This window comes from Nannizzia gypsea, genomic scaffold, assembly GCF_000150975.2.
Source record: "Nannizzia gypsea CBS 118893 supercont1.1 genomic scaffold, whole genome shotgun sequence".
NCBI classification, from domain to species: domain Eukaryota; kingdom Fungi; phylum Ascomycota; class Eurotiomycetes; order Onygenales; family Arthrodermataceae; genus Nannizzia; species Nannizzia gypsea.
The window spans coordinates 3,359,242-3,383,790 of NW_003345201.1; the positions used below are offsets into that span (position 1 = coordinate 3,359,242).

Genomic DNA, 24,549 nt, shown 5'->3' on the forward strand with positions numbered 1-24,549 from the left:
GCTCCTATGCGTGGCATACCAGAGCAAATCATAGGCCGATAAACTATCCAAATCTTTCTTGAGCGATGGCGCGGAGGTAGTCCATGGTCTCGTCCTCCTTGCGCCGATATGACCGAAGTCGAATTTCTCTTTCTTCAGCCCTGGCTCTCAAAATTTCCTCTTTCCTTAGCTCCCGCTCATTCTTCTTTCGCATTTGCTTCTCTTTCAGTTTCTTAAATCCGTCCTCCCCTTCCGCTCCTCCCATAAGATCCGCATCCGCAACTGCTTCAACGGGTGAACCACCGCGACGAGCCTCGGCGAACTGGCGATTCGACGCTGATTTCTCTCGTTTCTTTTCCAGAAGCCGTTCTCGGGACCCTGGTTCTGCTCGCGGTGCAATCTCGTCCTCTATCTTGCGGAGTTCGCTTTTATGAGAGCTGAGTTCTTGTTTGCGAATGGCTTTGTTGGCTTTACGGGCTTGTTCGAGATCAAATTGTTCATCTTCTGTGGAGAGATTAGTTATGGGTGAAACGACTTAAGAGAGCGACCGGAAATTTATTATAGGACTAGTTTACAAACCTCGTTTGATAGTAAGATCCGCTAGAGTTGGAATTTTCGGACCAGGCCGATAGCCCGACAGTTGACGGTGAGAAGATGGCGCTTGTGGCCCATAAGACTCTTCCTCCTCTTCCTCGTCTTCTTCCCCCTTGTCTTGCTCTCCCTGTTGATGATATTCGTTGGGAGCAGCGTTCTGCTGTTCCTCCTTATACGAAGCGGAAGCTCGTCTCCCCCGAGGGTCGTGGACGGTGGTATCAGGAGAACTGCGACTATATGCTCCTTCCAGCGCTTTCTTAAGCGTTGCTGGGTCGTACCATCCTTCTGCAAGTTCACCCCGGTTCCTCAGTCATGTTAGCTATTAGGACCCGCATGTAACGGTATAATGAAAAGAACGAGATCAAAGGTATCCCGCATAGCATTGACTAGACATTTTCCTTACCATTTTCCAACAAAGCTCTTCCACCTTCCCCTAAGCTCACGATCGTCAAGGTCATCTATATAAATGCCTTTCTGGATATCCAAATATGTTCCAAACATTGCCTTATACCGTGATAAATCGCGCTTTGAAAGCGGTACAGCACCTAGTGGTAGCACGGCTGCTGGGCCTTCAGATGACTGTTGCTGTCGGTGCGATCTGGCGTCCTCTTGCCTGCTGCGGCGATATCTATGTCGGCCATCGCAGCTACCCTCTCTGGTGGGTGAACGTGATCGAGAGTCGGCCCTTATGGAAACTGGGTGGTTGCTGCGATCGTGGTCATGGTGCCGACGGCGATGACGATGGCGGTCGTGAGGGGAAATGGACGTTTCGTGATGCGACATTCAAGCGTTCTGGATATTCGGTAATAATACTAATAATGATGAAAATCACATCTCCAACTGTAGTCGTACCTTATGGAGCGTTCTCTTTTTCTCTGGTTCAAGACGTTATAATTAAAGCGAGATGCATCTTGATAATGATGAATTTAAGCTTCTTCAGACTTTAAGGCCGGGGAAGAGCTAAACTACTTCTAGTTAGTCTGCCATGTGGCATTGATACGGCATCTTCTCGTTACAATCATTGAATACAGAGTAAAACGGGGTAGGTGGAATAAGGAGGACCAAGTATTGTAGGGCTCGACCGTCTAGCGGTCAATTTCTACGTGTGGCGGAAAATTGAAGCATGCATCAACGTCATACCAGCTCATATGGAAGAACCAGACGGATGGAATCTGCCCAGTCCTCTTCAGGGAGAATCCAGAGCCCAGCAACCTCCTCTCTCACTGACCCCTCGAAGGGGAATAGAATGGTAGAATTGTGATACACTACACCGTAAATCTCCTTGTAGGGTGTGGCATATATCATATCCCCCCTTTTCATAGGAATTGGTGGTAGTGGGGCACTATAATTGTAGACAGATAGCCCAAGAGCGATATATTTAAAAGGAGGTTTTGATGCACGCGGTAGGAATCCACGAGTGAGCCCCTATATAGAGGGCGGTATTCTGTCCTCTGAAGATAATGTTTCCGATTCAGTCTGGGTATCTTGTTTAGAAGAATACTCGGGAAGACGTGTAGTAATAGTATTAATCAGGTCCTCCCACGCAGCAAGAGTCTATCATAGATAGTGTAGTTTAAGATTATGTTTGCTAAGAGCTCACTTATTTGGTAACCCTCGCTATGTTAGATTAGTTATCCTTTTTTATACGGCTCACATCGTCTTGCTTACGTTCCCAGAGGATGTAAGGCAGATAGGCCTTTTCTGTTTGATGGTCTCATGGTCCATGTTCCATCACCATACGACCCAAGGATTCATAACAGAATTTGGTGAAGTCTAGGAGTACGGAATACTTTTCTCTTAGATCTTGAGAGGCGTAAATTACACTGGATGAACATGATATGAGCTTGTTTGGAAAGGAGTAAAAGTACATAAGAGAACAAATCGTGGTGCCAACGTATATATATCCCATTAAGCATTCTCCTATCTTGCAAAAGCAAAGACTGCAACCATTCCTACAGCATTCCCAAAGAAAGGATGAAAGAAAAAAAAGGCAATATTCACTAAATAACCGGCGAGTCAAAAGGAGATGATTGAGGTAGTGCTGGCGAGCAAGTAGGTTTTAGAAGTGACTATTTTTTAACTGGCGGTAGACGCAGACTGCTGGTTACTTTCGGCCTTTTCAGTCTCTTCCTTTGCGTCTTCAACTGAAGGAGAAGCTGCAGCGCTCTTAGCTTTGTTAGCAGCAGCCATCTGCCAAGCTGGAATGCTTGCTGGTTTTCCAAGCTGGGAAAACGGGCTGCCGGAACGCTCCCGTGGGGCTGGAGTTGACGCTGGTATAGAGGCAGCTGCAGGGATTGGTATAGCAGGAGAAGAGGTTTGTTGAGGCCCAGAAGCAGCTCCGTTTACCTCTGGTCGGGTGGTAGTACTCGTGGTAGCGGTATTATTAGGTGTAAGGGTCGGTGCACTAGAGCCCAGTCTGTTTGTCAGGAGAACCTTCAGGCTCCTTAGTTCCGAGTTGAGCTCCCTCAGCCGTTTCTCGTTCCCTTCACGGGCTCCTTCAATAGCCTTTGGAATCCCATCTTTCAAACTCCTTACTTCTTCGCTAATGCGCCTAGTATCATCGTCACGTCTCCGTGAGGAAACTTTGAGTTCCTGAACAACTTCCTCAACATCACGGAGCGCAGTATCAAGTCGTGTCGTTCGGGCTTCTTCGGCGGCTTTGAGAGCAGCAGTGTCCGCAGAAAGCTGGTCTAGTAAAGAAAATGCACGAGAAAATTGTTCGTCTACATTTTCTTTATCTTGTTGAAGCTGGGGTGACGTAGGAGGCGCGATTAAAGGTGAAATATAACGCTAAAATGACAATTAATATTAACAGTTGAAGACTAGTTCAGTTGATTTACGTACCTTTGCAACAAAGTAGAGACCATAGCCAACACCGCCCATTACCGTTGCCATGATAAACCAGTCTCTCCAATCACGCCTCGGGAGCCTAACATACGGGCCCTTGTTAGCCAAATAGCTACAAGCAATTTCACATAGGATTGGTTGCTTACTCCGGAGGGGCTGCATAACCCCATTGACCACTTTGTCCATACCCATAGCCCTGGTTTGGGGAAGCCCGGTATGGAGCTGGCGACGGAACAACTGCACGACTCTGTTGCTCCGAAGCAGGTGTGGGTGGACTAGAAGAACCGCTTCTAGTTAGAGCTATATCGATCTCTTCCTGTGTTAGGTTTTTGGACTGCAGAAATGCCACTTTCTTCTCTAGAGGCGCAGACGAGACGGAGGGATCCTGGAGGACTGTAGACATATAAGTACAAAGCATGCAGGTAGGCGATCAACAGACTAGACGATGGATAACGTACAAGTAACCTAACGCGCAACAGATGTCATTAGCAGAGAGTACTTTGCACCAGGACATGCGGTAACCGACTTACCGCTGACGTTATCAGCTCCTCTCGAGCCATGTCGCCAAAGTAGTTAGTTCAGAATCTCTCTCTATTCAGCTGGTGGATGGCGGCAGTATAAGCAGAGACCTTGCGGAACGGAGATATGATGGGACAGCAGCGGCGTGCTTCTCGTCTTCCTCTTGTTTGCTCTCTCTCTCTCCCCCGGAATCTCGAGATGTCGCTCTTTCTTTTCAAGCTTTCTTTCTCCCTGTCGAGCCGAGGTTGAAGCCGCGGTCCCGTGATAGTCGGCCCTTTGATATTCCGTAGGCCATGACTATACCCAATACGGGATAGTATAGCCAAGGCTTCCCGCGGCTGTTCACTTTGTTTACTTTTCCCAAAGAAGAAGATAAGAAAGGTTGATTGAACGATTGTTTATCAACGATATTCGAAGAGATACAGGCGCTGAACGGATAGCTACTGTAGAAGTCCGATACTTGCTGTTGCTGTTGCCTCCTACTCCGTGACGCTCTCTTACATCTCTAGCTACTGCTTGGCACAAAGCAACGAGCCCTTGTCGCATCGTCATGGCGCAGGATACTGGGCTTTTCAGTGTCCGAAGACCGCGAGAGGTACACCCCCAGTTTACACCAACCAATGGACCTTTGAAGGACGACTTTCTAACTAATTTGCATACTGTAGACACTGGGGAACGTTCAGAATTATACCTCAATCCCCCAGCCATCCTCAGCGCTCAAGCGAACTAGTACTGCTGCAAATCTACAGAATCCGCCTTTTACGTCTCAACATGGCCGGCCCTCCTCTCTTGTCTCATCGCTAAGCCGGCCTCAGCAGCCTGTTTTCCATCGACAGTCTACAAGCAGTGGAAACTATGGTATAGATGGTGGCCTATCAAGCGTTCGACGTTCTGTGTCCCATAACGTGCTCCACAGCGCAAATGCTGGCCGTCAAAGCTATGCGCCAATGTCCATGGCACCTCCCCCGCCACCTCAACTACAACGACGGAGCAGTGTCCTATCGCGCCCGTCAATGGGCCCTACTGCTGCCCATCAATCATTTTTTGTCCAGGGGTCCATCCCCGCGGGCGTGCCACGAGATCCTCGGCCCTTGAGGGACCGGGGCTTCCAGGCGCGCATTAGCCAGGAAATTTTGGAATATTTAACGCGCAACAACTTTGAGCTGGAAATGAAACATTCCTTAACTCAGAATACGCTGAAATCACCGACCCAGAAGGACTTTAATTACATCTTCCAGTGGTTGTATAAGAGGATCGACCCTAGCTACCGGTTTCAAAAGAATATCGACACTGAGGTTCCACCTATTTTAAAACAACTGCGCTACCCCTATGAAAAGAATATTACAAAATCACAAATTGCTGCAGTTGGAGGCACGAACTGGTACACATTTTTGGGTGTGTTGCACTGGATGATGCAGTTAGCTCAAATGCTAGATCGATATTACCAAGATCAATACGACTATGCCTGCGCAGAGGCAGGTGTCGATGTGACTGGTGATCGCATAATTTTCCGCTTCCTATCTGGCGCATACCATGACTGGTTACAAGGTGGTGAGGACGAGGATGACGAAGTAGCAGAGCAGCGACTCGTCCCTCATGTTGAAACCATGGCAGCAGAATTCGAGAAGGCAAATGAGAAATACGTGCAAGAGCTTCAGGCACTAGAGGAGGAGAACCGTTTACTTCGAGATCAGCTTGAAGAACTTGAAAAGAATGCTCCTGACATTGCCAAGCTGGATAAACACTTCAAGATTTTGGAAGATGACAAGAAAAAATTTGAAGACTACAATGGGAACGTTCAAGGGAAAATCGATAAGTACGAAAACCGCATCAAATTCTTAGAGGAGGAACTGGAGAAAATAGACTTAGAGCTCCAAACCACCGAAGATGACCGGATCAGTCTGCAGTCAAGCGTTGATAAACGAGGGATTACAATCCAGGATATCGATCGCATGAGTACAGAGCGAGATAGGCTCCAGAAAAGTGTGGAGGATATCCTAGTGAGGCTCGATGAGACTCATGCAAAAGTTATGGAGAAAGAATCGGAAGCCAACTTGAAACTGGAGGAGTTGGAGCAAGTTACCAAGTCATACAATTCCCTAGCCTACCAAGCGGGCCTTATTCCTTCCACCACAGCCAACGCCAAAGGGATCGAGTTTGAGCTCTTCCTTAATATCAATGAACAACTTGGGATGTCTCAAAGCCACGCTGCTTCAGAAGGCGACAGGTTACTTGCTGATGCGAATACGGGATATCACCCAACAAATCTCATTAACCTAGATCTTCGTGGTGTGGTTAGAAATCATCTGACTTCCCTACGCAAAGAAATCAACGAACGACGAAAGATTGCGCTGGATGAAGATATGAACAGACGAGATCTTCTTGAAAACATTAAAGAGGCCATGGATGAGAAAAAGAGCGAGGTGGAAGCTCTAGAACATCGACGCCGCGCCGCAGAAGAGGAATTCGAGAAGACAAAAGAAATAACATCGACTCAGAAGCTAGCGTCTGACGCTCAAATTGAAAAGATGGAAAAGGAGCTCGCCAAAATGCGTGCAAGCCTTAGCGAAAGCGTTCAGTTGATGGAGCAGAGGGAAATGAATACCAATATTGAGCATGAACAACTTGTTTTGCGCGCAAATGCACTGCGCGAGGAGCTACATACTGGAATTGAAAGTATGTTGAACGATGTTATCAGGTTTAAGGTTCATGTGCAAAAGGGGCTGGAAGATTATGAGAGCTTCGTTGCAGATGAAGTTGAACAAGAGCTAGGTGCGGAGGATCTCGCTGAGGGAGGCCAGGAAGACCGTCCCCAGGATGAATAAATACAGCTGGGTTCCCTGACACGGTGGTTTGTTTTATGATTGATGTTGGCTTGGAGCATTCTTTTGGCGCAGGTATTTTTTTTCAGGGTCGTCGGAATTGGGTCTATGGCCAGAAACCCCCGGTGGGAGTACGGATCAGCGTCTGTTCTCTGTATATACTAGTAGGAGCATCGTCTTGCATTTGAAGAATCTAGCCTATATAATAATCACATTGGTAGCCCCCTGTGCTTTGACTGGACGATGTGCTGACTAAGCAATATTTTTCCATTGCATGGTTTTTTCTCTTCAGAGAACATTGAAGCAGCTCAAGTTGTGTACAACGCTGTTCAGTGCCGCAAGAGAATTGGTCAACCTATTTTTCAGTATGCTCGCAGGGCATCTAATCTGTGGGCATTGAGCTATTATATCCTGGACCAGACATGCAACCGCCACGCAACTCCGATCTCGCTATTTTATCAGTACCTCAAGGTCCTCCATGATCAATCTCCAGCCGTGTCATGCGCATTTGCCTGGCTCCTCGAAGGATACTCCTGGGCCACAGCCTTTTCCAAGCCCGGAGAGATGCGTTTCATCTACCGTTAACGCCATACCGGCTTCTACCCGAAATACTCCGTTCTACATTTCACAGTACGCGGCGCAACTATACGCATCGATCGGACTCGGCCAACCGCAAACCATACCCTATCCCTCCCGCAGGGCTACGAAAAGATCCGTCCGAATGGATAAAAAGTTTAGAAAAATACATTCCCCGGCGGAATTTGGATAAGGGCTCTATGACTGGGCAAAAGAGCGAGCAAGAAGACTGTGAAGCGATTTTGGAGCTTTTATATCAAGCCCGGGAACAACTAGGGTTTGACCTCCTTACTATACTTGGGTTTAAACTGGGGAGATGGCATGATTTTCATGTAATAGTTAATAAACTCCTGGATTTCGCAAGTGAAAACCGGGCTCTTATTCGGGGAGAAGGGTTACCTTCGAATATAGCCTGGGGTTGTTTGGGCTCGTTTGACAGTTTATCTGGCGATCAACTGAAAACCACTGAACTTAGTGGCATCCAGCTTGACAACAATGGCAGACACGTTTCATCATTCAAAGCCTACCTTGAAGGGACAATGCTTCAGAACCAGCTGGGAAAGTCGGACAGAAGAGCCGAGACAATGAGTGAGCTTTGGCAGAGCCTAGGTGCCTTTGTCCTTGAGGCATCGGATTTACCCGCAACGGAGAGTCATGTAGCTATGTCGCACTTTTACCTTGTTGTTGCCCGCCTTCATCATCTTGACATGATACCCTCTGACGTATACAAATACGTCTCAAACTACGACCCTACCCTGCCAAATCGGCCTCCAGGGATCCAGCTACTCTCATACCCCATAATGAGCGTATTATCCGAGACGGCTTTGGAGGCAGCGGCCTTGGAGGATAGTGTTGACAAGGCGGAGTCGGATTCCACACCCAGTGTACCGTCTTTCAAATTCAACTCAAAACAGCTTGGCTTGGGAATATGGCTCGAATTTGTTCTTTGGTGTTGTGTTGAAGGAGGCTACACGGCAGAGGCCGCGTGGATACTACACACTTCCCGTGGTTGTTCAAAACCGTGGAATATACATAGCTGGGCCGCGCTACATCGATCTAAAGGACCAATTGATCCCTTAAAAATGGACCGGTACGACACTTGGGCCGAGTGTGGAGTATTTTCGGATGAACCCTTTGCTTATCGATCAGATCGTCCGTTCCTTGGAATGGGGGAACGTACAATCACCAAAGAAGTGGTTAGTTCCGTCATGGAGGGACTCATAAATTCTCTCAAATTCGATGCAGGTACGGCTAGTGGTCGAGGAGATTCGCTCAAATATGTCTTGACCCGGTTAGGCCTTCTACGTGCACTTCTGGGTAGGAACAAATTGTCTCTCTCTCAGGAAGATCTCACGCATATGATTGTCCGAATCCTGGAGGCTGGAGCTGTTGCGCCCGAAATCGATCCCCAATCACTAGAGCTACTGCTTAACCACGCCTCGTATATCCATCCTGCAGAACATTTGACCAACCCCTCAGGGCCTGGGTATGAAAATGCTCGCCCCCAGGAGTACAGCCCAGCTAGTTCTCTAGTAGTATTGGGGTTGTACCAATACATGTTGAATATATATGCCTCCAGTGGTCGTGCTTCGGGGACAATTGATATCTTTGGGCGGTTATTGGGAGAAGTCGATCCGGCGAAAGTTTTTGAAATGCGCGAGTCTGTTCTAGATTCAAAATACCTAATCATGGCACCTAGGGTCCATCAAACAGCTGCCAGCCGGTCCCGAATGGCTCGACATAAAGCTCAATCTGAACACCTTGAACTGCCACCAGTCTCGTGGGCTCTACTTCTTGATACTCTAACTTCATCTCGATTGTATCGGCTTGCGGATTGGGTAACGCATTCGTGTGCAAAAGCCTTGGAAATTTCAACATCCCGTACCCGTGAAGGCGCACTTATTACGGACTCTCTGATCCGGCTTGCAACTGCAACGAAAAACCGTGAACTCTATTCTAAGACTATTAAGAAGCTTAAGCCCCCTCTTAAACGTCAAACACTGATTGCCTTGCTGAATTGGCGAATTGGGGAGTGTGACTGCAAAGGCGCCATAGAGCTGCTCCATTACCTTCAAGACACGAAGCTTTTACAATGGGATATTGAGAACATAACGTCCCTTGCAGCAGTGATAATACGGCTAGAGTATCAGCTATCCAGCACGAATCAACCGAAGGTTAGATCTACGTCTGTTGAAAGCCAAAAGGATACTCTAGATCTAGCATGCAATCTTCTGATTGATCTCTTGAATGGAAAATTTAACCAACACTACAGTTATGCTAAGGGTCAACATATTTCTGAAGCTATGTTGAATCGGTTACATTATGTATTTTGTACTATTTCTGGCAGGCTCTCTGAAATTTGCCGCAAGGTACAACTGCAGTGGGATCGCCTTTACGATCCTGAATACCGCATTCCCCCTAACGCCTTCAATCAGCTCCTCACTGCCGTTGTCGATACACAGGGCTTGCTAGCTGGAAAACGCCTATGGGATCGGGTTTGTATTGATCCATTGCTGAGCTTTGATACATTTCGCGACCGCAAGCAACAAATAATACGGGCCGGCCTCCCTTTCAATGCAAGATCCATCTATCCAAAAAAGACTTCCTTGGTTATACCAGACCTTACGACAATCCGAATCATTGCCAACGCAGCACTCGATGAGCAAAAATATCTCCGTCAGCTTGGACATAATTCTGCCAGCCCTGCTGTTCAACCATTGACCTCGCAAAAATACACTGCCGAAAACATTGACCGTATCCTAGCTTGGTGTGCTAGGATATATGAGCGCCTTGGTCTTGATTCTCGAGAGATCAATAGAGAGCTTGACGGATATCCTGCTCGAAAACAAGCCAATTTGGCGGGAACACCATTACCGACCCCCTAATAAGAAGTTATCTGAATAGACACCAACGCCTTAAACCCGTACCATCCAGAATATATCACCTTGAGGCATTAGCATATGTATATTAAGCAGATACCCTTGTATCAATAGATTAGAGACAAATAAATATTCCACCAATTATGTTAATCTCTCGACCTAGCTTCGCAACCCGCTTCCCACTTGCGGTGTATATGGCTTGCGGTGTATATGGCCTAGTAATGTTGCTAGAAGGTTCCATCTTTGTTATCAAAAGCCTCGTACGTAATAAATAGCAAAGCGTGTTAACAAGCCCATATAAAAGCTCTCTCCCGTCCAACGCATCAATTTATCGGTGGTTAACAACTATCTCAACTAAAAAAAAGAAAATAACAAAACAATACCCAAAAGGGTGCAAACAACAGCACTATGGGCTACCACAAATCTGTTCAAAAAGAGAAAAGATACCCCAAGCGGCAAACGCGCATCAGCTTTGCTGACTCCGTCTCGCATGACGGGATTTGAACCATTTACCACTTCATGTTCCCAAGAGCGAGACCGCTTTCAAGGAGACTACTCGGCGCGACAAAGCTGAAACCACCAAAAGGATCCTCAGAAGCCTGGACACCTCCCATTTCGCTATCAGTGATTCCATCGCTATCAATATCCATCGCATCTCCAGCACGCGCAAATGGTCCGGACTTCGTCGTTACGACAGGGCTAAGAGGCAATGAGGTGAAATCATGGGAGAAGTTCTCGGCCAGGGCTGGATCCGTCACCACAGGTTTGATTGGAGGTTCCAATTCACGCTTTTCCAAGGCCTTCCAGTCGATTTTCCTAAAGAATCGATGAGACTTGATAGTGCGGATGTCTTTGGATGTATGATATCCCAAGCGTTTCTGCGGTTCCTTGCGGAGTAGACGGGTGAGAAGGTCCTTAGCATCGGGTCCAAGGAAATACGGAAGTGCGAGTTTCTGTTTCAAGATCTTTTCTGTGATTTTGGCATGATTATTGCCTTTGAAGGGTGGCGAGCCCGTGAGGAGGTCGAAGCCCAAGGCTCCCAGAGACCACCAGTCACAAGCTTTGCCATAAGGCTTGCCCATGATTACTTCCGGCGCCATGTACTCTATGGTGCCGAGAGAAGAGTTGCACCGGTCATCATCGTCGACAGCAACCTTGCTTAAGCCAAAATCCGTGAGGAGAAGATGGCCATCCGCGTCCAGCAGACAGTTCTCGGGTTTCAAGTCGCGATAGATAACACCAATATTGCAATGCAAATGTTCGAGCGCAAGCACCATTTCTGCCATATAGAAAGAAGCTGTTTCCTCAGAAAACATACGCTCCATTGCGAGATGAGTGAATAATTCGCCGCCCTGCGCATATTCCAGGATTAAATAAAGCTTCTCATGGTCCTGGAATGCATAGAACAGCTTGACGACAAAAGGGTGTCGGTTGACACTCTCTAATATAGCCCTTTCCGTCTTGGTCTGTTCCACCAGTCTTTTATGCACGGTAAGGGAAGCCTTACGAAACTGCTTCTGTGCGTACAAGGCCCCGTTAGCCTTCTGCTTGACGAGAAGGACAGTTCCAAATGTTCCCTTCCCAAGGCAGGTTAGCGAATCGAAATCAGAAGCCGTCATCTTCCGGTTAAGGACAGCCTTCTTTTCATTGTCATCCGTGGGTTTGGGTGCTTCATTATTAAGGTCAAGGCTGACAAAATCATCTCCCAAAGGAACTTCATATGTAGTCAGAATCTCAGTCTGGTCACTTTCTGAGATTACACTGCCGCAGCTTGACGTTTCCGACCCTTTCTTACTAGCCTCAGAGCCTGAAGGGCGGGGAGATCCAACATTAAGTGCGTCCAGCTGAATGCTAAGCGCACTAATCCCATGCGATGAAGGAGGCCTAGATTCGAAATTATTTCTGACCGCGCCGACAGGACGAAGCCGTGGGGAGATGGATGAACGACCGTCCTTGAAATAAGCCGGCGGGGTCTCAGAGCCAGGTTGGGGGGCCTCTACAACGCGAGAGACAGCGCTTGTATTCCTCAGGGGCTTCTTCTTTTTATTCTTTCTTTTCTTGACGGGATTTAAGCCTCCTTTTTGAGGATTTGGTCTCATAGGGCTCACATCGCCTGGAACCATGCGGAAACTGTTCGTGGTACCTGGCCTCTCACTGATCACCGTTGCCCAGGACCGGCCAAGGTCCGCTTCATCAGCCTGTTCCGGTTCGGGTGTTTGGGGCGTAAAGACGTCAGAAACGACAAATTCCTCCTGAGGTTGCCATCGTGATAAAGAACTATTGCTCTCCGCACGACGAAGAGATAGCAGATCGCTCTCCAGAACCTGTCTCGCCATGTAGCCCGAAATAACGTGGGCTCTTTGTAGAATCAATTCCTGACTGACACGGCGATGAGATAGACCTCCCCCGCAACAGCAGAAACCCTGCTGAGGGTGGGTGGTGGCTAACGGTGATTAGAGTCACTACAAAGCAAGCATTAGCATTTACCCTGACAAAATGATATATTAGAACGGCGGTCTTCACCTTTTTGACTCCGGGCCGTGTGAATGGCCCTCCAACTCCTTTATATCTTCAAAGTATTTCGCAAATGTACTTGATTGTTCCGCTTGCTAATCTTCAAGTTTACCGTCCGCCCTTATTCAGGACGGACCATTCACCGGTAGCCAAACCACCCTATCCACCTCTGTTCCGAGAATTCTGAGCTGTCGAGGGGTCACTGGAGCTGTGCAGACGTTATCAACCAAGGCTGAGATAGCGGGAGCGGCAACAAATACTAGGCCGGAGCCAAGTACAATAGGATCGATATATAGCGAGTTTCTTGACAGGCCCATAGATGTAGCAGTGTTGGTCAATAAATTGCAGTATACGTAAAAATATCCAATTCGTCGTTTGTTTCTGTTTCTTTCCTGATAATCCGCCGCTTTCTCGCTTTTTGAGGTTGAAAAATGATCCAAGCATCAACAAAAAACCAGATTAGATAATCAGCCACATGCAATCAATCGGCGCGCTCTGATTGGTTAGTTTGAGGGCAAAATCCGGTTAATATTTAATCCGTTAAAGGTCACATGATATTGATATAAAAATGGCCGAAAAGGGAAAAAGATGAGTTCGAAGATCCCTTATGCAGGTGGATGAGAGACGCCGAAGAAGCTGGCAGTGCGCGTTATCTCGAGGCCAGAAAACGCTACAAAGGCCATGGCGCTGGGTTTCTCGACTCTAACAGCCACCTCATCGAGCTGGAACTGCACCAGCACAATCTTCGCCGCATGCGTAGCAAGTGCTTCCACAGTTTCATACGAAGTTTTATCAATGCTCTAAGAAACAGCGTTATATCAGCACCATCATACGTATAAGTTGACTACAACAGAGAACAAAACTCACCTCAGCTACCGTGGAGACCATGGTCTGATACTCCTTGGGTATCATACGCGTCTCGGATCTACTCTCTCGGAAAGTCAAGGCCAATTCCACTATCTGTTTATCCTCTCTTTCATGAGGATTCACCCCAATGATACAAGCACATCGTATCCCCTCGACTCTCACAGTCAAGTCATATTCCATAGAACAACGCTCTTCTTTAGCCGGTCTCTCGCGAGTAACAAGTGTACAAAACAACCCCCGCTCGGCGCGTAATATGGCCTTGGGAAGATGCAGGTCCACCGTTATCTCCTCTTTCTTCTCCGTAAACCAGCTATCATTGAATATAGCATCATTCTTATCGCGTTTTGTAGAATCGATTTCGGACCAGAGGACTTTATATGCGGCGTCGCTTATAGTTAGGGCAATGTCCACTATGTCCTTGCTATGAGAAGGGCGTGCTGTTGGATAATCTCTGTTTTCGTCAGGGACAGCATCTTTGTTGCTGGATATTATTGCGGACTCGATTGATCTGTATAGAGTACCATAGTTGAGAGTGTGGCCGACTGTGTCGTTCTCTGCGGCGAGAGAGATAAGGCCGGCGGGGTAGGAGATGCGAACAGAGAAGGTAGCTGGCTGAGGCTTGTTGATCCGTCTCCAGGCATCTGTTTGCAGGTATACGGGGACTGGAAGCTGGACGTCGCGTAGCTGTATGCAATCACATCGTGATTTGGCCATGGTTCTTGGTATATTGCTGTTGTATGCCATGGCTGTATGTAGGCTGATAGAGGCTTGGGCTACTTACCGTGCGTAGTTGTCGAAGCCGAGTTATTTACTCAGCAGCTAGTGCCTACTCATATATTTAACAGATGTGAAAACAGAAAATTGAGCATGGTCAACAACTCTTGGGCGATGGAGTCAAGTAACTATCAAAGCACTCTAAATACATAAAAATAATTATCTCACGAAGCCTCCGAATTTCATAGTTAAGACATTTTCAGAAATTAAAAAAGCTCATCAGAAAACTCATTTCATGGCCGGTTCAGAAAGACAGTACGTTCGTCATATTGGTCCTCGCCGTTACAAGACCACGTAAAACAAAATCTCGGAAACTTCGTTGACATAGGCAGATAGTAAAGGGAAGGGCAAGAAGACAGAATAACATATGGCCGTCAGCTAGGGGAATAGAGGGCTGAGAAAATCAAGTCGGAGTTGATCATCATCATCATGGCGGTACTGACTCATGCAGACTGGTGGTCAATTGGGCTGGGAGAAGAGAAGAAGGTTGAGCTTATTCCATACAGCAGATATCTTCCCAACGCTACGAGATCTCACGCTGTGAAAATCATACTTGGAGGTAAAATCAAAGGAAACGAATTAGAAAAGGCGGAACATATGGAAAGAAAACGGTTACCGAGGAGAGATCCAAAAAGCTGCTGAATTTGCTTGCATGGCATGATCTGGAAGGGGGTATCCGTCTAGCTAACAGGTGGAATTTTTGTCGCAATTTCTTAAAAGTTAAAAAGGTATTTTTTCGTTAAAAGTCAATTGAGGATATGACCGGTTCTGGCTGGGTTGATAGTTTGACTGGCTCGCTGGCTGGCCGTATGGCTGAAGCTGATCTTTGTTGGAAGGAAATCTCGTCGTTGTCATCGGGTATTTGGTGGTAAACATCACACTCGGCGGTAGATTCTTACCCTTTTCTCTTTTGATTTTGTTTTCTTTGAAAAAGGAGTAATAAGCATCAGGATAGGACGGAGGACGGGGTAAAACAGTCTCTCGCTCTTTTTCTCTTTCTTTTCTGATGCAAAAAAACAAGGAGTCTCTTTGTAAAGAGTGATGCAGGATGGATAGGGAAACGCAAAAACAAAGCTGAAACTGGAGGGAAAGGAGAGAGTAGTCTACCAGTATCCGCCCCGGCGTTCATAGCCTCCATAATCACCTCGAGGAGGGCTGCGTGGCCGACCTCCAAAAGGAGCCCCACGGGGCATGTACGGGTCATCATAGTGACGAGGAGGACCACCGCCACGCATTTCATACGGATCATCGTATGGGCGGCGTGGGGGCGGGTAGTCATCTACGCGCGCACGAGGAGGCGAGCGGCGCCCGTATCCGTCACGATCATAGTAGTCACGGCGTCCGTGAGGGGAGCGCTCACGGTAATGACCACGAGGGCTGTAGCCTCTGGGTGGGCCTCGTCTGTCATAGTCATCAACCGGCGGGTACGGAGGGCCACGACGGGGAGAACGGGAACGGTATGGATCCCTGGGCACACGGTCCTCCATGGGTGGTTGGATCTATATGAAGAGAGAAAGAATGAAAAGTTGAGCTGTGAAATCCATGTCATCAAATCCGGGAAGAAGGGTGGTGTATTCCTACGTCCGCAGTGCAGGTCACTCGGGAGCCTTTGAAATCGGTGCCATCCAATTTCTCGACGGCAGTCCGGAGGTCATTGCCATTTTCGAATTCAACAAATCTTTAAATATAGGTCATACTTTGTCAGTTCTCCGCGAGGCAAGAAGGAAGGTTGTCGGTTCAGGCAGAAGATTAGAGGTTGGAGAGGTTTTAGGGGAGAATGCGAACCCTTTCCCGTCACGGTCACGGGTTTCAGAGTAGACGACGTCAAGTCCTGACTGGCGGGCGAAATCCTTGAGATCCTAAAAAGAGTATGATGCGTGAGTCCTAGTGTCCTGGAAACGAAGGTGTCTGTATATTTCTCCCATATCCCACTTTTTATCCAAGTTGAGCATGTAGGTTGAAGCCAGACCTGGCCATCTCTCCAGATTGGAAGCGTCACAGATCAACCAAGAGGGAAGGAGACGAATCCAGCCCAAACTTGACAAACAGCACGGGTTAAAACTGGTGTATGGGGGAATAAAGGAACTTAAATGGCAAATTTCGAATTTCCACTGGGTCCATGGGGGGAGAAGCGGGATCGGGCATTAGCTAACCTGCCAACTGGTTTCAGGCAATCCAGTTATCTGCATACGGTATATTGTTCGTCGTGGACGAGGAGCAGCAGACCGTTCGGGAGGCCCAGGGAATGGCTCTCTACGCCGTGGCCCACGTGCAAATTGCACCGTGAGCCGTTCACCCTTGAAGTCGGTGCCATCTAAAATGCATTAGATGGGAATCAACTCTCGGTTATGGTATGAAGTCATGGTATGGAACCGATGAGCTTATTTCTCATTTGTTTTCTTCACACGGGAGTAGAAGCAGGAGTAATATATCACGTACGGAAAGCTGAAGCAGGAAGCGAGCAGAAGAGGGATCCAGTATTAGCAAGGCGTCGTTCCATGGATAGAAGATGAACAAGAGACAGAAAAAGAGACAGGGAAAAAAAATAAAAGGATCCAGGAAAGTAAACGCGACCACGGAGGTGCCCTCACCAGGAACGACATCTTTTGCATCCATAGCATCCTCGTATTCGATAAAGCCAAAGCCTTGCATCAGCTTGATCTCAGTTATCTTTCCGGTACCGTGAGAGCCGAAATGCTCTTCGATGTCCTGTTTATTGACTGGAGGGAGAAAATCCAGGCAGAAAAGATGCCCCTTTGAGTCAGCTGTATAGGCCACCAAGATCCGGAGTAGATTCATCATCATTTTCTTCTCTCTATTTGAACCAGGATAGGGCAAAGAGGGGTGAAATAGCAATATCGTTCAACAGTATGGATGGTATATGGCATGGCCCGTCTTCTCTCTGGGTGTTCTTTCTTCCATTCCTCGTAGGCATGGCGTTGTTATATACGCTGGTATTCCCTTGTCCCCTCCTCTGGCTCAGGTCTTCCTCTTCCGAGTCCTGGAGGCAGACGCGAGAAGACTCGTCAAGTCCATATGCGAGAGAGAACAGTCTGACAATACCAATACCATTTTATCCAGTACAAGATGGGGAGACGGTGACGGAGATGGGATGGAGTAAGACCAGCAGCGTACCATTACGGGGCAGATTGCCGAGATAGAGACGAGTGGAGGATACCTCGCTCATGGTGAAGGTCCCAAGGAGCAAAGAGGATCAGAAAAACGGCCTTGTTTATTGGACGCCAACGTCTCCTGCGAGGGTAAAGAGAGACTTGTTGATGTTGTTGTGTGGTTTCGTGTGCTGTTGTTGTTGTTGTTGTTGTTGTTGTCGAGGAAGAAAGGAAGACGACGAAGCGAGAGGGGACGAAGGGAGGGAAAGAAGCAAAAACATTAAAAAAAAAGCTGACTGAGCGCCGTCAAGCCATTCACGTGGTCTAGCTTCGACCACCAACTTCCGCTCCACCGACTATTAGAATAACACAAGAGGCACACAGAACGAGACAGAACATGCATATATTAGCTGTTGGTTGCCAGCTGGTTGAAGCCGTGATACTGGTGCTTGCTTTGTTTTCTGTTTGGATGGCTTTGAGAAGAGGACAGGAATGGTGACGAGGACGGGATTTTGCTTTTTTATTCTCCCTTTCCGAAATGCTGCTTTGTTTATGATAGCTCTATTCTATACATGGCTGGTATATACGAAAATTGAATGCGTGGTATCCCATTTCTTTTCGGATATATATAACAAAAAAGGACGAAAGGGTGCAACCCAGCCTGGCCTAGGTGATGGAGTACTTGGGACCCTCACCACCCTGGGGGGTCTGCCAATTGATATCCTGCGTAGGCACCTTGATATCGCAAGTCTTACAGTGGATACAGCTAGAAGAAGGAGAGTGTGGGTTAGCAGACAGGTCAAACGCCAACCGCCTCACATCAGCCTCACTAAGAGGGAAAAGAAAAGGTGAGAAGAAAGGAGAAAAGTGCGACTTACTTTTGTGCGTTGATCTGGAACCGCACACCATGTGGCTTGTCCTTGTCCTCGATATATTCGTACACGCCAGCAGGGCAGAAGCGGTTCTCAACTCCCTGCCACTTCGGCCATGCTTCAGCCGTGTGCTTCTCCCAGTCGGCAACTTGGAGGTGGACAGGCTGGTCTTCCTCGTGGTTGGTGCCCGTCCGGCTCACGCTGGTTAGGATATCGAAAGTAACTTCACCGTCTGGCTTTGGATACTCGATCTTCTTACACTCGCTTGCAGGTCGAGTGGCCGCGGAATCTGTGCCGTGGTGTTTGAGGGTCCAGGGAACGCGGCCACGGAGGATATAGGCTTCTAGACCACTGTACATGATACCTCCGTAGATTCCCAATGGAGTGTTGAAGGATGGGCGCATGTTGCGCACCTCCTTGAGTTCAGACCAGATGGAAGAGGAGCGCAACGCATCTTCGTACTCGTACAGGAAGATGGTGCCATCTGACACATTGCCAGATAGGGCAGAGTATGTGGCCTTTGCAGCGAGCATGCCCGAGAGCATGGAAGTATGTGTTCCCTTGACCTTAGGCACGTTCATGAAGCCGGCGCTGTCGCCGATGAGGGCACCGCCAGGAAAGGCGCACTTGGGGATCGACTGGAAGCCTCCCTCGATGAGTGCTCGGCCGGCATAGGCGATGCACTGGCCGCCTTCTAGCACGCTGCGGAAGAGCGGGTGCTGCTTTAGTTTCTGGAACTCGTTGTAGGGTGATAGCCAGGGGTTAGGGTAGTCCAATCCGACGGTCAGACCCACTGAGACCATGTTGTCGCCGAAATGATACATGAATGAGCCGCCGTAGGTGTCCTTGGGTAGCGGGTAACCCATTGTGTGCGTGACCTCGCCCTTGCGGAACTTCTCTGGCTGAATCTCCCATACCTCCTTGATACCGATGCCGTAGGTCTGTGGCTGGCAGTCTCGTCGTAGGTCGAATTTCTTCATCACTTTCTTCGTCAGGGAGCCGTGGCAACCCTCACCGAGCAGAGTCACGCGAGCATGGAATTCCATCCCTCTCTCAAAAGACTCCTTCGGTTTACCGTTTCGGCCAATCCCTACGTCGTTGGTGGCTACTCCCTTGACGGATCCGTCGGCATTGTAGAGTACTTCACTGGCGGCGAATCCGGGATATATCTCTACCCCAAGTTCCTCCGCGCGCTCCCCGAGCCACTTGCACAGCTGGCTGAGTGAGAGGATGTAGTTTCCATGGTTGTTCATTTGCGGAGGAGCTGGGATGGGGATGGCGTATTTCTCGGTCAGGAACCGCATCTTGTCTGTCGTCACTGGCGTGGTGTGCTCGAAGCGGTTCGGGTTGCCCTCGGCCAGCCAGTCCGGCAGCAGCTCGTTGATGGCTGTGGGCTGTAGGACGTTTCCAGAGACAATATGATCTCCAATCTCACCGGCCTTCTCCAGCAGGAGGACACGGAAGTCTTCATTTCCAGCTTCGTTGGCCAGCTTCTTCAGCTGGATGGCAGCACATAGACCGGCGGGACCTACCGATATCCATTAGCGACTTCCCACTCATGTTCAGGTTCGAAAATTGTCATCGTGTCAAATCAATTGACTAACCTCCACCGACGATGCAGACATCTACCTCGTCCGACTCCCTCTCGATGTCCTCTGGCCGGAACCGGGACTCCTGTTCCTCCTCCCTCCTGCCGGGAGTGTGCGAGAAGCTCCTCTGCTGCTGGCCCGAAAGCACAGTCAGCCCCGTGTTCTGTCCTGCAAGGCCTCTTTGCACCGCCCTCCTCCTCACCGGCGCACTCGTCGAGTATCGTGATATCCCAGCAGTAGCAGCAGCAGCAGCAGCAGCTCTGTTCGGGGTAGCCCTCCTCCATGCGGGGGAGGCGCAGCAAGCTTCCCTGCGCGCAAAGGCGAACGGCCGCACCGCAGACCTGGAGGCCATTACCGTGCTTGCTCTGTTACAGTCTCCGTTTGACTTGTTCCTATCCAACACAAGGGATCCAAAGCCGACCGTCGTCAATTGTGGTTCAAAGGAAACAAAAAGGGCGGTCGTCGGCACGATGCTCCGTCTTTGAAGGCGTAGGAGGTAATCTTCCGAATAGAGAAAAGAAAAGAAGCTGCTGGCGGAACTTTCGGCAGGGAAGTTAAGCCGAGGCCAGCCGAAGCAGCCAGTCAGCGGTCAGGTGATGGTCATCGCTTAACTTGCCTTCCCTGGAAGATCCCGTGACCAGCGCTTGATCCTCGGCTCAGGTTTCATTTTCACTTATATAATCAAGGTCAAACAAACCTTTTCTCCCTTTTTTCGCTTTTGCTTCCACGTAACTTACTTTTCTTTCTTCTCCCAGCAGCGAAAAAGTGGCCAACCGCTACAGAGTACGGAGCGCTACCTGTAGATACTTCTTCCGCTGGCTGCACTGGCCCGTCACAGTCACAGCGCGTCTCTACATCCTCTACGCGTCCGCGGTCTCACAAAGCGAGCCCTGCCCTCGGACAACCACCTAGGCTGGTTCTTAACCCGGCCAGTCCCTTCACTGCTGCCATTTGGCTGTTCTCTTCACTTCCATCGCTGCTGCCTATCACTTCTAACTGCCACTGCCACCCGTCGCAGATACCTGCTGCTCGCAGCCGCGGTACTAAGCACTCCCGTTCCCTTCACTTCTGCCTAGCTGTCCTCTTCTTTGTCAGTGAAGCACACAAGTAACTTCCAGAAGAAGCAAAAAGAGCAAGAAAAGCGAAAAAAAGGGGTGGCAAGGCAGGCGAAGCACCGCGCCAAGGCCCAAGCTAGCGGCAGTGATTGGCCAACCGCTAGTCCACTTTAGGCAAAAGCCCCCACCCATGACGCCTTCAAAAGCAATTTTTAAGGGGCGTGCGTGGCTCTAAGCGGGGGGAGTGCGTGGTCCGAGGCTCTCACGGAGGGCGGCAGGCAAGAAGTATAAAAGGGACAGCCTCTTCCTCTTTTTTGCCCGCTTTTCCCTCTCCTGCTCGCGACACTTTCTTGCTTGAACCCCCGAAAAGGACTGAGAGAACCACAGAAAAGGAAGAAGAAAGCCAAACAGCATCCAACCAACCAGAAGCCGTCAAGCAGTCGTTGCTCCTTCTTGGCACTGCCTGCTTATCTCATCGACTTCCGCTCTCTCTCTCTCTTCCTCTCCTTTCTCGCTCTCTTTTGACCTCCGCTTCCTGCGTTGAGGCTTTCCCTTCCTACCGCTCCTTACTTTACTGCTTACTTTTTTCTTCTTCTTTACCTTACTAATACTAAAACTCTTCCCGTACTCTTTGGCGTATCCAAAAAGGTAGTTAGTTTATTTGACGTTGATGCTCTTCATTCTTCATTCTTCTTCGCCTCTGTTTATCCTTGGGCTTCATCTTCTCTTCTACATCTATCCGTCATCATCTCTCTCTCACCATGGCATCGCTGACTTGCGCCAGTTCGGGTGGTAGTCTTCATTATCTGGGGGAGGCATTCATTTGTTCATCTCCCATCACCCTCGTCTCTCATTTTACGGTAGGCCCCATTTTTACACATCCTCGCAAGAGCCCCTTATTGTCCCTCCACATGCACCAACATCAACATCAACCAACAAGCAAGCACCTCGCTGTCCTACTCTGTTAGCGTTTTGCTGTTGGCGTTTGGCTGTTTGTTGTGCTGCCTCCCCTCAAGGGACATCTTGCTGACTAATCCGCTGCAGCTGCCTAGGTTGAATAGATCAACTTGGTCACCTGACGTTCCTTGTTGCTTACCAAAACAACAACAACCTCAAAACATCCAACCATCCACCACTACCAAAAGCAGACTCCCTGCGCTTTGAGATCGCTGGATAGTCGAACGTCGACGGATACCGCAAACATGGATTCCTTGACGACCCATCCTGCCACCGCGCAGCAAGCTAAGGCGTTCACGTCCCCGGCCTCGCTGTCGTTCCCAGGTGGTGCTGGCGAACTGACCCCGCCGTCTTCCTCCGAAAAAGACGCCAACGGCGCCCAGCAGCCTAACCAGCCTCAGCATGTCTCTGGTGGCGGCGCTGGAGGTGGCACACCTGCGACTCCTGTTGCGACTCCCGGAGCTGGCCCCGGCGTGAGTGGCATTGTACCAACGCTGCAGTGAGTAATAATTTTTTTTCCAATACGTCATGATTTTCTGCTCTTTGAATGCATCTGCGGGGTGGTGGTGTAACAACAAAAGTCATGGCATCTTTCGATGTCCTTGTCTTTTGCACCATCCCCCCGTCGTTTTGCCCTTCTGGCCCACCAGAAAGCTGAAGCAAGAATTATCGTTTGAAGAAACATCGTTGCCACCGTCAACCTTGATTGCCGATTGGATCTCAAGACTATCGCCCTCCACGCTAGAAACGCGGAGTACAATCCAAAGGTTGGTGCTGGCGAAGTCACTTGTTACTTTCACGAGTAAACAAAATATACTTTGAACCAAGACCAAGGGTTTACTGACGGGAACAGCGTTTTGCCGCCGTGATCATGCGTATCCGAGAACCCAAGACTACCGCCCTGATCTTTGCATCCGGCAAGATGGTCGTGACCGGCGCAAAGTCGGAAGACGACTCGAAGCTCGCGTCTCGGAAATACGCACGTATCATCCAGAAGCTCGGGTTCAATGCCAAGTTCACCGACTTCAAGATCCAGAACATCGTCGGCTCGTGCGACATCAAGTTCCCGATCCGTCTCGAAGGCTTGGCCAGCAGACATCACAACTTCAGCTCTTATGAACCAGAGCTGTTCCCCGGCTTGATCTATCGTATGATGAAGCCGAAGATCGTCCTGCTCATCTTCGTCAGTGGTAAGATCGTGCTTACTGGCGCCAAGGTTAGGGAAGAGATATATCAAGCCTTCGAGATGATATATCCCGTCTTGACTGGTATGTTTTACTCTATATCATCTTGGTGTTGTGACCCCCATCTTCTAACTGTATACGATAGATTTCAGAAAAGTCTGAGCCATGTCGGCGACTCCCAACCAATGTTGCCCTTGTATTAACAGTTTCATACCTTGTTTATCCCAAAAAGCAAAGGTCATGGTTACGGTGCATGCAGTGGACACGGAATAACGATGCTCATTCAATATGATGCATTGCACGACGAACCCCCATCCACCTCGAAACCCACAACTGCGGCTCTTTGCCCTTGTTATTTCCCTTTCTTTTTTCCTTTATAACTTATTGCATTTACACGGCGTTATAGCGACCTGACACTCGGTTTGTTTCTTGCGGATATCCCCCTGAAAAAAAAAGAGAACGCAAATCCCAAACTTTTTCTAATGCCTCTAATGGGCAACGACTAACACACAAAAATGACTTACACCGACATACACCTTTTTTCTACCTCGCTTATCTTAGAGATGAGAGTGCTTACCTTTTTTACTCTTTCCAAATTTTTGCCTACGGTTATTACCAATGGGTGCATGCGGTGCCGGTGCCGGTCAATGTCTCTCTTCCCTTTTTCTTTTTTTTTACACAAACACACTTATCTCGTTAGGTCGCTTATTTATTTGACCAACTATGCTCCTCCCCATCTTCCATCTGGAGGGTCACAGCTAAAGTGATTGCATGCGGGGGAACAAGTGAAACATCTTATTACTCCATCAACTGCATTTCACAGTAGCGCGCAACCAAGCAAAACAGCACAACAGGCACTGGAGAGAAAACTGGCTATCAAAAAACAAAACTAAAAAAAAATGAAAACCACCACATCTCCGTGGGTTCTCTCGTATTCACAATCCACAAGCCTTTCCAAGCTCCCTTTTAACTTGCCTTGCGCGTGTGTGTTTGTATCTTGCACTGCAGCTTCTTTTTTTAAAAAAGTTTATGGTGGTAGGGGCTAGGGGAGACGGGGACGCGGACGGAGACGGAGACGGAGACGGATCAGGACCAGGGGGAGCAGGGAGTAATGGGGAGAGAGCGAGCAAATGGGAGAGAGAACGAAACGAAAGGAGTCGAGCGCGAGGAGGAGTGAGTAAGTTCCTTTTTTTACTATCTCTTTTACACTGTTTCTCTTTACTTTCTGAGGCTCAAGCAGCTTTTTGCTATGAAGTTATCATCTTAGATTGTCTCAAAGTTATATCGTCTTCTTCATCTGCAGTAATTACAGTAACTTTAAGTCTACGTAGATACTCCGTAAGGTGTACTCAGTTCAAGAGTATGTATGACAGCCCATGCATGCATCTTGTCGCTTGCACCCTGTATGAAC

At 48.6% G+C, this 24,549-nt stretch overlaps 10 protein-coding genes across 10 annotated transcripts; 3 read left to right on the plus strand and 7 right to left on the minus strand.

The window, feature by feature from the left end:
* Window positions 1-43: 43 nt before the first annotated feature.
* On the minus strand, window positions 44-1,356 carry MGYG_01229 (hypothetical protein; the record flags this gene model as incomplete). The annotated part of the gene is made up of 3 exons (XM_003177097.1): window positions 44-483; window positions 559-878; window positions 977-1,356. The coding sequence occupies 3 exons, from the start codon at window positions 1,354-1,356 to the stop codon at window positions 44-46; spliced, it is 1,140 nt and encodes a 379-aa protein (XP_003177145.1).
* Window positions 1,357-1,707: 351 nt separating this feature from the next.
* Window positions 1,708-2,298, minus strand: MGYG_01230 (hypothetical protein; the record flags this gene model as incomplete). Its single annotated transcript, XM_003177098.1, has 2 exons — window positions 1,708-1,998; window positions 2,242-2,298. The coding sequence occupies 2 exons, from the start codon at window positions 2,296-2,298 to the stop codon at window positions 1,708-1,710; spliced, it is 348 nt and encodes a 115-aa protein (XP_003177146.1).
* Window positions 2,299-2,649: 351 nt separating this feature from the next.
* Window positions 2,650-3,980, minus strand: MGYG_01231 (peroxisomal membrane protein PEX14; the record flags this gene model as incomplete). Its single annotated transcript, XM_003177099.1, has 5 exons — window positions 2,650-3,363; window positions 3,418-3,502; window positions 3,567-3,813; window positions 3,879-3,885; window positions 3,951-3,980. The coding sequence occupies 5 exons, from the start codon at window positions 3,978-3,980 to the stop codon at window positions 2,650-2,652; spliced, it is 1,083 nt and encodes a 360-aa protein (XP_003177147.1).
* Window positions 3,981-4,489: 509 nt separating this feature from the next.
* Window positions 4,490-6,764, plus strand: MGYG_01232 (HEC/Ndc80p family protein; the record flags this gene model as incomplete). Its single annotated transcript, XM_003177100.1, has 2 exons — window positions 4,490-4,534; window positions 4,605-6,764. The coding sequence occupies 2 exons, from the start codon at window positions 4,490-4,492 to the stop codon at window positions 6,762-6,764; spliced, it is 2,205 nt and encodes a 734-aa protein (XP_003177148.1).
* A 497-nt stretch (window positions 6,765-7,261) lies between these two features.
* MGYG_01233 (hypothetical protein) lies at window positions 7,262-10,222 on the plus strand (the record flags this gene model as incomplete). Its single annotated transcript, XM_003177101.1, has 1 exon — window positions 7,262-10,222. One exon carries the CDS (start codon window positions 7,262-7,264, stop codon window positions 10,220-10,222), a length of 2,961 nt encoding a protein of 986 aa, XP_003177149.1.
* Window positions 10,223-10,725: 503 nt separating this feature from the next.
* Window positions 10,726-12,552, minus strand: MGYG_01234 (AGC/RSK protein kinase; the record flags this gene model as incomplete). The annotated part of the gene is made up of 1 exon (XM_003177102.1): window positions 10,726-12,552. The coding sequence occupies one exon, from the start codon at window positions 12,550-12,552 to the stop codon at window positions 10,726-10,728; it is 1,827 nt and encodes a 608-aa protein (XP_003177150.1).
* A 783-nt stretch (window positions 12,553-13,335) lies between these two features.
* MGYG_01235 (hypothetical protein) lies at window positions 13,336-14,341 on the minus strand (the record flags this gene model as incomplete). The annotated part of the gene is made up of 2 exons (XM_003177103.1): window positions 13,336-13,530; window positions 13,598-14,341. The coding sequence occupies 2 exons, from the start codon at window positions 14,339-14,341 to the stop codon at window positions 13,336-13,338; spliced, it is 939 nt and encodes a 312-aa protein (XP_003177151.1).
* Window positions 14,342-15,474: 1,133 nt separating this feature from the next.
* On the minus strand, window positions 15,475-17,558 carry MGYG_01236 (hypothetical protein; the record flags this gene model as incomplete). The annotated part of the gene is made up of 6 exons (XM_003177104.1): window positions 15,475-15,870; window positions 15,953-16,049; window positions 16,157-16,230; window positions 16,525-16,685; window positions 16,807-17,091; window positions 17,456-17,558. The coding sequence occupies 6 exons, from the start codon at window positions 17,556-17,558 to the stop codon at window positions 15,475-15,477; spliced, it is 1,116 nt and encodes a 371-aa protein (XP_003177152.1).
* A 589-nt stretch (window positions 17,559-18,147) lies between these two features.
* On the minus strand, window positions 18,148-20,294 carry MGYG_01237 (electron transfer flavoprotein-ubiquinone oxidoreductase; the record flags this gene model as incomplete). Its single annotated transcript, XM_003177105.1, has 3 exons — window positions 18,148-18,247; window positions 18,360-19,881; window positions 19,958-20,294. The coding sequence occupies 3 exons, from the start codon at window positions 20,292-20,294 to the stop codon at window positions 18,148-18,150; spliced, it is 1,959 nt and encodes a 652-aa protein (XP_003177153.1).
* A 1,905-nt stretch (window positions 20,295-22,199) lies between these two features.
* Window positions 22,200-23,300, plus strand: MGYG_01238 (TATA-box-binding protein; the record flags this gene model as incomplete). Its single annotated transcript, XM_003177106.1, has 4 exons — window positions 22,200-22,453; window positions 22,634-22,721; window positions 22,808-23,222; window positions 23,284-23,300. The coding sequence occupies 4 exons, from the start codon at window positions 22,200-22,202 to the stop codon at window positions 23,298-23,300; spliced, it is 774 nt and encodes a 257-aa protein (XP_003177154.1).
* Between the last annotated feature and the right edge of the window lie 1,249 nt (window positions 23,301-24,549).